General features: G+C 43.7%; 1 protein-coding gene across 1 annotated transcript in view; it reads right to left on the bottom strand.

Moving 5' to 3' along the window:
• The window catches only part of LOC124286125, a 56,146-nt gene that overhangs the window by 26,043 nt on the left and 17,443 nt on the right, over positions 1–12,660 (bottom strand). Inside the window, exons 6-16 of the mRNA XM_046722466.1 lie at positions 12,228–12,363; positions 9,838–10,170; positions 8,156–8,319; positions 7,482–7,623; positions 6,726–7,058; positions 5,885–6,051; positions 4,491–4,632; positions 3,557–3,889; positions 2,898–3,064; positions 2,234–2,375; positions 522–854 (exon numbers count right to left, since the gene is read on the bottom strand). Coding sequence (XP_046578422.1) covers positions 522–854; positions 2,234–2,375; positions 2,898–3,064; positions 3,557–3,889; positions 4,491–4,632; positions 5,885–6,051; positions 6,726–7,058; positions 7,482–7,623; positions 8,156–8,319; positions 9,838–10,170; positions 12,228–12,363 — 2,392 coding nt within the window. The remainder of the gene's footprint in view (positions 1–521; positions 855–2,233; positions 2,376–2,897; positions 3,065–3,556; positions 3,890–4,490; positions 4,633–5,884; positions 6,052–6,725; positions 7,059–7,481; positions 7,624–8,155; positions 8,320–9,837; positions 10,171–12,227; positions 12,364–12,660) is intronic.

The raw sequence follows: 12,660 nt of genomic DNA, 5'->3' as shown, positions 1-12,660 counted from the left end.
CTCACTCACTCACTACAGCCTTCGGACTCGAACTCAAAACCAGCGGAAACGATTGCAATGTCGCTAAAGCGGACGTACAGTCGTACACGGTAGATCTGTTCTGACCTATAGCTGATTGCTTGGTCATTTGTGCAATGTATAAAACTAAAATCACCTGTGAGTGTGCATCGGTTTCAAAGTACCTACTGTACAGTCGAACACCACTGTGGTGACGCTGAAGGGAACTACATCCAAGAATCAACACAACTGCAGAGTGACTTTTTAAGGAATATGCAAGGACCAAACTCATATTTCGAAACAACCGAAAGTTCGACACGGTGGCGGTTAAATGTAATAGTTTTACTCCATTTGAGTGAAATACATGCATGATTCATTCCATTACTACAAGCAGGGTTCCTACCATATTATGATGATTATCTTTGTTAATTAAACGGAGGACGTACTGCTCTTGCGGGGAATGTAAGAACTTTAGGATGAGGAACTTCATGGCCGGGAAGATGTTAATATAACAGGATTCCTACCCAGCACAGTCAGCTCCTGCCCACAGTGAGGGATCCTAGCTCCTCTTGCAACCATGGAGCCTCTGTAACACTCGTAACGACCTGCATCAGCTCCAGTGACGTCCTGGATGACAAACCTAAACAGCCCTGTACCTGATGGTGTTATACTCCCGATGAAGTCTATCCTGGACGCCAACTTCTCACTGGCGGCACTGGCGTTGGTGTAGTTAGTGATGTGTAGAATGTATTCTGCCGAACTGTTGTTCCACACTGTGAACTCTCTGATTCCAGGCTGTGGCAGGTTCCAGGACAGAGTGGCATAACCTCCGTACCTGGCGTGCTCAGTTGTGGTGTCTGAAGCACAATGATTCAATGAAAGGTTCACAGAAACATATTTTGAATATTGTAGCCAATTAACTGGACACTTAAACGTGGCTCACTTCACATAAAGAAGGTATCAGTTGGGGATGTTGACGTGTCAATAAATATCACACATTGCTTTCACAGACCCTCTCACCACTAAACAACAGAGGTGGTCTCATCACAGACGCTCTAACCACTAAACCACAGAGGTGGTCTCATCACAGACGCTCTAACCACTACACCACAGAAGTGGTCTCATCACCGACGCTCTAACCACTAAACCACAGAGGTGGTCTCATCACAGACGCTCTAACCGCTACACCACAGAGGTGGTCTCATCACAGACGCACTAACCACTAAACCAGAGAGGTGGTCTCAACACAGACACTCTATCCACTACACCACAAAGATGGTCTGATCACAGACGCTCTCACCACTAAACCACAGAGGTGGTCTCATCACAGACACTCTACCCACTACAGCACAGAGGTGGTCTCATTACAGACACTCTAACCACTACACCACAGAGGTGGTCTCATCACAGACGCTCTATCCACTACACCACAGAGGTGGTCTCATCACAGACAATCTAACCACTAAACCACAGAGGTGGTCTTATCACAGACGCACTAACCACTAAACCAGAGAGGTGGTCTCAACACAGACACTCTATCCACTACACCACAAAGATGGTCTGATCACAGACGCTCTAACCACTACACCACAGAGGTGGTCTCATCACAGACACTCTTACCACTACACCACAGAGGTGGCCTCACCACAGACACTCTAACCACTAAACAACAGAGGTGGTCTCATCTCAGACACACTAACCATTAAACCACAGAGGTGGTCTCATCACAGACAATCTAACCACTAAACAACAGAGGTGGTCTCATCACAGACAATCTAACCACTAAACCACAGAGGTGGTCTCATCACAGACAATCTAACCACTAAACCACAGAGGTGGTCTCAACACAGACACTCTATCCACTAAACAACAGAGGTGGTCTCATCACAGTCACTCTAACCACTACACCACAGAGGTGGTCTCATCACATACACTCTAACCACTACACCACAGAGGTGATCTCACCACAGACAATCTAACCACTACACCACAGAAGTGGTCTCATCACAGATACTCTAACCACTAAACCACAGAGGTGGTCTCATCACAGACACTCTAACCACTACACCACAGAGGTGGTCTCACCACAGACTCTCTAACCACTAAACCACAGAGGTGGTCTCATCACAGACACTCTAACCACTACACCACAGAGGTGGTTTCATCACAGACACACTAACCACTAAACCACAGAGGTGGTCTCATCACAGACGCTCTAACCACTACACTTACTTACTTGACCATCTGGCTTTGAATCCATTCCCTTTATTAAATCTGATGGTATTGAAGTAAACATTGTAGTAAGAGGCAGACTGAACAATGTACCCTGTTTGGTTGCCTGTGAGATGGGCCAGGAGATTATTGTACGCATCGTGTACCTGGAAACGCAGACACGGACACGTTAGGAACCGTAAATATAAGCTGCCACATCTTCCTAGATTGCCATCCAAAGAATAGCGGTATTTAGAAAGTAAATCTATACCTAGTGTCGTCGTGTTCTGAGGTGGAGGTAGCTTATTCTTTATATTATCCATATCCATTCTGACGAAAAGCAGAAAAAAACAATTCCCGGTCTCAAACAGAGACATTACCGTAGCTACTGCAAAGACGCACATAACTACATCGTCAATGCCTTTGTTTGTTAGTTGGTGTGTTGTTTAACGCCCTATCCAGCAATATCCCAGCTATATGGCGGCGGTATGTAAATAATCTGGAAGAGATAATCAAATAACTGATTATAACCTCATGAACATGGACCTACACACGACATCTACAACTACATCAACCCTGACCCCCGAAACTCCCACTTCGCCTCGTATCATCAACAATGGGGGGCGACTCATTCTACCCGGATCCTCGCGTGGTTGATAGTTGAACAAGCGAACCATATGTGCACCCACCTTGACATAATCTTCGCTGTTGTAAGTAAGGAAATCTTCAAAAACCAATGTAACTAGGGTTGATCCTGCGTCAATTATGTAGGTACAAGTCAGGTAATTGCCGTATTTGCCGGGGTAGTTTGGTGAGAAAATCACGCCTGGGGTTGTGCTAAAGTACCCGCCACAACCTGGGGTGGTAAGAGTAATAAAATACAATCTGCGCAGTTTGAGTATAATATGAAAAAAATAAAAACAAATGTTAAAATTATATCAACGTTTCTAGAAAGAGAATTAGTTTTAAAAAACGATTGTTGATTATTCAGCACTTTGCTAAGAGAAACGAGTGAGTGAGTGAGTGAATTTAGTTTAAGGCCGCTTTTAGCAATATTCCAGCAATATCACGACGGGGGACACCAGAAATGGGCTTCACACATTGTACCCATGTGGGGAATCGAACCCGAGTCTTAACCACAAGGCTACCCCACCTATCCTAAGAGACACGAACTTGCTTTGACCTTGGCAAAAACCTCCGAAAAGAGCACAATTCTTTTTAACACATAAGCTTTTACGGCTAGTTCATGCATATGACCCTAATTCTCGAGGAACTAAATGGTGTCTAGGGACACGTAAATGAACGCCAAATGAACTCCAGTGGATTATGAATACGTGGTTACTCGTACCAGACACATCTAGTTTTTGTCCACAGTTGGGTATCCTCTCCCCATCTAAAGCCCGTGGACCTCTGTAACACACATACTGGCCTTCATCTTCCCATCTGACACCAGTGATAATAAATCGCATCAGCCCTGTTCCAGAGGATGTGATATTGCCAGTGAATTTCACTTTAGATGACAACTCTTCACCGGCAATGCTGACATTGTTGTAGTTAGTGATGTGAAGTATACACTTCCCCCTGTCATTGTTCCACACGGTGAACTCTCTGATTCCAGGCTGTGGCAGATTCCAGGACAGAGTGGCATAGCCTCCGTACCTGGCGTGTTCCGTTATGGTCTCTGAAACATGTGAGACATCAATACATGTGTAATGTACAAGTTACATTCCGTAACTTTACACTTCATTAAAACACTCAATGCAAGATTCTTATGGTAAGGAGAGGTGTGAGTGTCTTTTTTCAGCTTTTCAATAAATGCCGTGGTAGAGGATATGTATCCTTACCCTAAAGTTCATGATCGAAGTGCACTTACAGGTGAACGATCGTTCTAATTCACAGTTTATTGTCAGGTTGATCAGGAGCTGCAAAGCTTCATACACATCTGACACTGATCCACGCAACTGCTCCCTCTTGTGTATTCGACGTACAAATAGGGCCCCAGCAACCTGTCCTGATCTTGTGGATCAGATGGTGGATTAGATGGTTAGGTTCTGTGGTGTATTGTATGTACCTGACTTCCTGGTTCATTGCTCACTATATCAATCACCCGATTGCCTGTTCACCCCCCACCCCACTCTCCACACGAAAACAAAAACAAACTAAACAAAAAACAAAATTACGAAAACAAATAAATACCAAAAAACAACAACAAACAAATAGGGAAAAACCCGAAAACACACAAACACACCCATTCTCAGCATTTCAAGGAACGTATTGCCTACCTGTCCATGTTGCTCTGAAGCCCTTTCGTGCACCATAATCATTTGTAGTGAAATTGACGTAGTAGTAAATGGCCGACTGGAGCACATACCCCGTTCTGTTTTTATGGAGATACGCCAGAAGGTTTTTGGAGGCATCGTAGACCTTAAGGCACAAGAATCATGAAAACGCCACTTTACAAATACACAAGGCACACTAACGCACGCACGCACACATACATACATTCGCACTGCAATTGCTCTTTGCAAACACCATTCCCCAATTATGTTGTATCCACAAGGTTGTAAAGACGTGCATAAGTTATGGTTATCCGTTCTTATGAACAATACATGACATTAAGATTACATGATACTAAGATTACACGGCACTAACATTACACAACACTAAGATTACATGGCATTAAAGGTCACACGACACTAAGATTACAAGACACCAAACAACATAAGTTACGAATATCTGGGTATGCCTGTGATAGATGTTCCATTCCGGTCCCTACATGCTCTTGGATGCGTTGACATTGTATTACTAGTAACCACCTCTGTACCCATGATGTAGCAGCATACTACAGATATCTAACTGCATGTAGTCGACAACATGTATGTATCTGGTGTTACGGGAGTGTTTTTTTGTAATTTGTAATAACATTGGTTAGGTGATAATAATTACGAATCACAATGTTTAAAGTTTTGAGTGTTGGTTGTGGGTCACATTTGGCGTCATATATGTTCAATGGCAATACTATTTTTAGCGGTACGCCTTTATGATAGCGCTCCAGAGTTACCTCCCTTGATCGGATGTTTGTGTTGACATCGTCATGTCCAATGTTCAACATGTTTCGAGAAAGATCTAAGTGGTTAATGATACAGCCATGCTTTGCTGGAAAGTTCGAGAATCTGTATGAGTATATATAAAGGCAAGGACTGACACAAGGACTGACAAACGGACAAACACACGTAATTACACGGAGACTTTCGATATCACTGGAGTTTGCCTTCGTCCTTCGTCACATCGCCATCGTCTGACCCTGACACTTCGTGCCTGACTGCTTTCATTTGTAAACAAGCTCCATTTAGAATATCTGATCTCACTGTGGTTACCACGACTCTGGTGAGTTAATACTTTATATGTGACCCATTAATTAAGATTTGTGACTCAATTGCATTGTACTAGAAATCTGTATTGTGATTCATTGAATCTAGCTCATTGTTTGCTCAATATATTATTGAATATTTTAGACTTGTCTGTGTTATATTTTGCTGGTTCAATGGGGATTCTTAAACCTGTTGTCACGGTAATTATTTAACAGTAACACTAGCCACAGTGTATAATTGAAGTTTGCGGACAACCATAAATCGAGTTCTGTAGTTACTGATTTCTTCGGGTCTCTGACACATACCTGAACAAAGTCTTCAAATTTCTCGGTCAGAAAGTTTTCAAATACCAGCGTCACTAATGTAGACCCAGCGTCTATAGTGTAGATGCATGACAGACTGTTGTTGTATTCCCCAGGGTAGTTGGGAGATGTGAAGGATCCTGAAGGCGTGTTGTAGTGCCCACCGCAGCCTTGGGAAGAAACGGTTACGACAAGAATGCATTTGCTTGATTTCCCATGAAGGGCTTCTCCTAGCTTCCTAGGAATCCGTTCACACCTTTACTAAAGTCTTCAACGCTGCAACACTGATTACACAAAGTTTGAGTTCGTGTTGTTTAAGACTCTGGTACACCTTTAGGAAGGCTTGCTATATTCCCTTTTAGATAGGAAACGTAGACACAAGAGGATGGAGCTTCTATTTTATTGTTCGACATGAAGGGACATTTAGACAATATGTTTTCTAGTTTTACATAAACACAAGACACGTGACTTATTTCTATAATGAACATATTATGTAGATCAGTGACCGTGAGTTATTTAACCCATACATTCCCGATTTCCCTTGACACTTCATTCTTTAGTCAACAAGTGACCGGCATTGCACAATATTTAAAGAAATGTTATCACTAAACGTTTCTGGTTTACATCTTTGTGGCGCTGAAGACATAATACAGTTTCATTCAGAATAGTAAATATATAATCTATATATAATCATTTTTACTCTGATAAGAATGTCGTCAATGGTTTGTGCGATACATAGTGTGTTATATTTAGTTCTGGAAACCACGTCAACCAAGTTTATACTAACAAGAATTAACAGATTTTGAAAATAAGAAAGCCCGACAAACTGCGTCTGTATTCCTACCCAGTACAGTCAGCTCCTGCCCACAGTGAGGGATCCTAGCTCCTCTTGCAACCATGGAACCTCTGTAACACTCGTAACGACCTGCATCAGCTCCAGTGACGTCCTGGATGACAAACCTAAACAGCGCTGTACCTGATGGTGTTATACTCCCGATGAAGTCTATCCTTGACGCCAACTTCTCACTGGCGGCACTGACGTTGGTGTAGTTAGTGATGTGCAGTATGTATTCTGCCGAACTGTTGTTCCACACAGTGAACTCTCTGATTCCAGGCTGTGGCAGATTCCAGGACAGAGTGGCATAACCTCCGTACCTGGCGTGTTCCGTTATGGTCTCTGAAACATAGATACACAGAACATCAATGTGTTGTCAGGAATTCTGGACAAATATGGATTAGCAAGAAATGATGGGAGACTGGACATCGTAGATTTTAAAAAAACAAACTCAAACACACTATTTATTCAAACTCATTAATAGAGACAGAGATTATCTTTAAGGGTTATGGCCAAATCTACTCTCAAACCACGCAGATCTCATATCTTGATATACCTCACCCTAAACCACACCCACACTCATACACACCTAAATCCACATCCACCAGCACATCTATACCCAATTCACATCCTGAAGCGTCCCTGCAACCACAAACCATACACATATACTCTTCCACATCCACATACATATCCACACCCTATCTCGTACACACACCTTCATTACACCCACCCAAAGCCGCACACATATACCCAACTATTTCACACCTGACCATGTTGCTTTGAATTTGTTCGGCGATTCATAATCACAGCAATCGACCTGGATCCGGTAGTACGTGGATGACTGTAGGGTGTATCCTATCTTGTCTCCTTGTAACGCAGCCAGGAGCTTTCCGGATACGTCGTATACCTAGGATTTAAAGACTATAGCTGATACGCCTGAGCTGAACGACGTCACTTAAATGTATTTGAAATTAAGGATAATGGACATGATTTCTTTCAGTGAAGACAAAGCAAATAATTTCACAAAATCTATCCCCAAACCTTCTTTGCTAAAAACATACTGAAACTGATGGCTACAAGAATATATGGTGACTGCTGTGTGCAAAGCACAAGTGATAGAGAAGTAGAGGCTATAAAATGTCTACCGACTCTTTAACCAGTGTTTCTGTTCCATCTTGATGTCGGAAGAAAAGCTCCGATGTGATGCAATGCAGATCTTTATGGTTTCGAGAGAAATCTGTTTCAGGAGGACGGTGCTGGCAAATCTGGACGTGTGATTGTGGCGAACCTCGATCCACATTGCCTCATACTTGGCCCGTACTCCTTAGGGACACCTTGGTATAAGAGCCGGCCTTTTCTCACTCAGACATTGATAACATAATCCTGTATACGTCTCATATGAAATACGCATACGTGCATTTCGAGTTCATTTAGATTACCTTGATACGTCCTAAAGAGCTTGGAGTTGTGAAATAGTCAAGAACCAACGTAAGTAGAGCTGATCCGGCGTCAATGATGTAGACACACTCTCCATTGTAGTCGCACGAAACATTGGAACAGGTGCACGAACCCGATACCGCGCTGTAGTAACCGCCGCAACCACCTGCAGCAGAATTAACACACCAAATGTTGAATGGTGATGATGATGAGTGAGTTTAGTTTTACGCCGCGTTTAGCAATATTCCAGCAATATCACGGTTGAAGACACCAGAAATTGGCTCCACACATTGTACCCATGTGGGGAATCAAACACGGGTCTTTGGCGTGGTGAGCAAACGCTTTCACCACTAGGCTACCCCCAAACCCCGATGCTGATGATAATGCTGATGCTGATGCTGATGCTGATGATAACGTCGGTGACGACGACGATGATAATAATGATGATGGTGAAGGTGACAAGATAGCGCGGCTCGATCCTTAAACTAGTTTGACATATATTCTATAAGGGAAACTGCCACCTTTGTGGGTGATTTATCCAAGGGTCATTCCTTAGCTCGACCTAGAATATGTAGGTAGCAATAAAATTGTTTGGAGAAAGCCTGCATACAACTTCAGTAGTATGAACGCCAAGAAACACGAACATGTCAATATGTTGAATCCAACGAAACAATGTCATTGACAGGATTCAGGAAAACATGGCACACGTGGGGGATGTCGCTTGCAAATATCTAACTGTGGACGCAAGAAATGGGTTTCACACATTGTACCAGAACAGAACAGAAATTTTATTCTCAAAAATCACATATAGTGACACAGAGAACATACAGCAATTTGGCACATTTTAAAACATTGAGCAATGTCCAGTTTTGATAAATTTGGCAATTTTAGAGTTAAGTGGTAAATAGTCATATTTCATTAGATAAATTAAGTTTTCAAGAGTAGGATGCTTACAGAAATATTGGGGAAGAAATTGATGTCTGAGGGCATTGAGTACTGGGCAGTATAATAGAAAGTGAAGACAGACATCACAGACAGATGATGTACAAAGTTGGCAGGTTCTATTACATCGTTCGATGCCGTACCAACGTCCTGTTTCAATGGGCAACCTGTGGTTTGAAGTTCTAAATTTAGTTAACCAGCGTCTATACAGATGTGGAGAATCGAACCCGGGTTTCACACATTGTACCAATGTGGGAATCGAACCCGGACCTTCAGCGTGACGAGGAAACGTTTTAACCACTAGGCTAACCAACCTCCCCTTTGATCTGTAAATGGGGTTGATAGCAATGATGACGATGATGATTGGGAAGAGGAAATACCCGGCCTTGTAGCTTACAGAAAGCCATGGACAATGCATGGGAAAAGTCAGTTCGCTTGTGTGAGGAGAAAGACATAACTAGATGGCAAGGAACTAAGCAAATCTACCTGTGAAACTTTCAGTCAGTTTGGTAGTATGTTCATTAAACGCACAAGATATTGCCATTATCACCCAGCAGTGAATGGGTACCCGGTGGGATTGGTCCTGTGCCTGTTAACCTTCTATCACCTCACAGGCAACTTGGGTTCTCCAGGGTAATGTGTTAGTGCTTTATGCATGCACAAGTGAGTGGAAACAGGCGCTTTATAAATGGCCGTTATTATTACATTGGTCAGCAAAACCAAACAATGCTATAACTCTCACCAAGCAGTTCCAACTCTTGTCCACACTTGGATATCCTGGTCCCTCTGAAAGCCCGTGGACCTCTGTAACAAACATACTGGCCTTCATCTTCCCATCTGACACCAGTGATAATAAATCGCATCAGCCCTGTTCCAGAGGATGTGATATTGCCAGTGAATTTCACTTTAGATGACAACTCTTCACTGGCAATGCTGACATTGTTGTAGTTAGTGATGTGAAGTATACACTTCCCCCTATCATTGTTCCACACGGTGAACTCTCTGATTCCAGGCTGTGGCAGATTCCAGGACAGAGTGGCATAGCCTCCGTACCTGGCGTGCTCTCTTGTGGTAACTGAAACATGTCAGACATCAATACATGTGTAATGTACAATTTACATATCAAACATTGACTCAAAAATAAACTGTATCAAAACAACCAATGCAATATTAGCGGTAAGGAGAGGCAGTTGACTGCATAATTCCGTCCTAGCAAGGAGTATGTGGCTAGGAATTACAATCAAATAGTGATGACATCAGATGTTTGCGAAGAGGTGAGAGTATCCCACCACACCGGTGGCACGCGTCATCAATATATAGAAGAGTTAGTCAAGGGAGCATCTGAATCAGTTCGGGAACTATGGTACAAGTCAAATTGGGGAATTGCATCGAACATCAATCAGATCATCACTGTCCAGTGGTCTGACCACCTCACCAGCTCATCACTGTCCAGCGGTCTGACCACCTCACCAGATCATCATTGTCCAGTGGTCTGACCACCTCACCAGATCATCACTGTCCAGCGGTCTGTCTGACCACATCACCAGATCACCTCACCAGATCATCACTGTCCAACGGTCTGACAATCTCACCAGATCATCACTGTCCAACGGTCTGACCACCATCACCAGATCATCATCACTGACCACTGTCCAACGATTTGACCACCTCACCGGTCTGACCACCTCACCTCATCACTGTCCAACTCACCTCACAGATGTCCAGTGGTCTGACCCACCATCACCAGTCCAACGCTCTGACCATCAGCGGTCTCACCTGACCAGATCATCACTGTCTGACCATCTCACCAGATCATCACTGTCCAAGTGGTCAACAGATCATCACCATGGTCTACCAGATCATCACTGACCACCGGTCTGACCACCTCACCAGATCATCACTGTCCAGCGGTCTGACCACCTCACCAGATCATCACCCTCACCAGATCATCACTGACCACCAGATCATGTCTGACCACCTCACCAGATCATCACTGTCCAAGGTCTGGTCTGACCACCATACCAGATCATCACTCTCCACCTGTCTGACCACCTCACCAGATCATCAATGTCCAGCGGTCTGACCACCTCACCAGATCATCATCACTGTCACCAGATCCAACGCTCTGACCACCTCACCAGATCATCACTGTCCAACGCTCTGACCACCTCACCAGATCATCACTGTCCAACGCTCTGACCACGCTCACCCACCAGATCATCACTGTCCAACGCTCTGACCACCTCACCAGATCATCACTGTTCAACGCTCTGACCACCTCACCAGATCATCACTGTCCAACGCTCTGACCACCTCACCAGATCATCACTGTCCAACGCTCTGACCACCTCACCAGATCATCACTGTCCAACGCTCTGACCACCTCACCAGATCATCACTGTCCAACGCTCTGACCACCTCACCAGATCATCACTGACCACCTCACCAGATCATCACTGTCCAACGCTCTGACCACCTCACCAGATCATCACTGTCCAGCTCTCGGACCACCTTACCAGATCATCACTGTCCAGCTCTCGGACCACCTCATCAGCTCATCACTGTCCAGCTTTCGGACCACCTCATCAGCTCATCACTGTCAAGCTGTCATACCACCTCTGCCTCTCAAAGGTTAGTGATATTGATGACACAATTTTCAGCCAACGTAGCTATTTTCTATCACTCTCTACTACATTCCGTACAACATAATTAATTTTCTCAGCTATGTCAAGAAAACGTTTCCATTTGAACACGAACATGTATAATACAAGTCAATAATTGAAGATGACATCACCTGTCATGTATGTCGTCAGAGACGATTATGTGTGACCTTCAAACAAGAACTTGACGTACCCTTGAAGACCAGGGTTCGAATTTGTCGTCTTGCTTGCCGTAAGAGGCAACTAACGGGATCAGGTGGCCAGACTCGCTGACTTGGTTGACACATGTCATCGTTTCCTTAGTGCGTAGATAGATGCCCATGATAATCTGCTCACATGGCGCGTAGTTTATGGTTGAAAGAAGTATCACTTAGTACCTTAATGGCAGTTCAGTGCTTCAAAAACATGGGTTTAACACTGCCCATGAACACACACGTCATTCTTAATAACATGAGTTGTGCTTGCAACTGACCTGACCATGTTGCTCTGAATCCTTTGCTCGGTTCGTATTCGTTGTAGAGAATACGGTAGTACGTAGCGGACTGCATGATATATCCAGTGTTGTTCCCATACAGTAATTCAAGCGTATTGTCAGAGGCATCAACAACCTGGAATTACAAGCGAACGAATCTCGTTACTGGGCCTCTAACTGTATCTGTAGATGACTCGCCTGTAATCGCTCCGTTGTTAGGCACCAGGTTTCAGCGTCAACAGTAAATATTTCCACAATCAGATCACTTGTATCCGCAGACGAAAGGAGAAAAACTATAAACTCGATAAATGTGACGTTTGACAATAATTATCACCATTCTAAAAACAATGCCAATTAGAAAATGATAAAATGATCGTGTTATAGTTGGGATTACACTTTCTTAGTAAATTACATATTCCAGGACTTTAGTTGG

Source organism: Haliotis rubra, unplaced genomic scaffold (assembly GCF_003918875.1).
Source record: "Haliotis rubra isolate DU_JTF1 unplaced genomic scaffold, ASM391887v1 Scf376, whole genome shotgun sequence".
NCBI lineage: Eukaryota > Metazoa > Mollusca > Gastropoda > Lepetellida > Haliotidae > Haliotis > Haliotis rubra.
The sequence above is the reverse complement of the archived record's forward strand: the minus strand, read 5'-3'. Positions and strand labels throughout refer to the sequence as shown.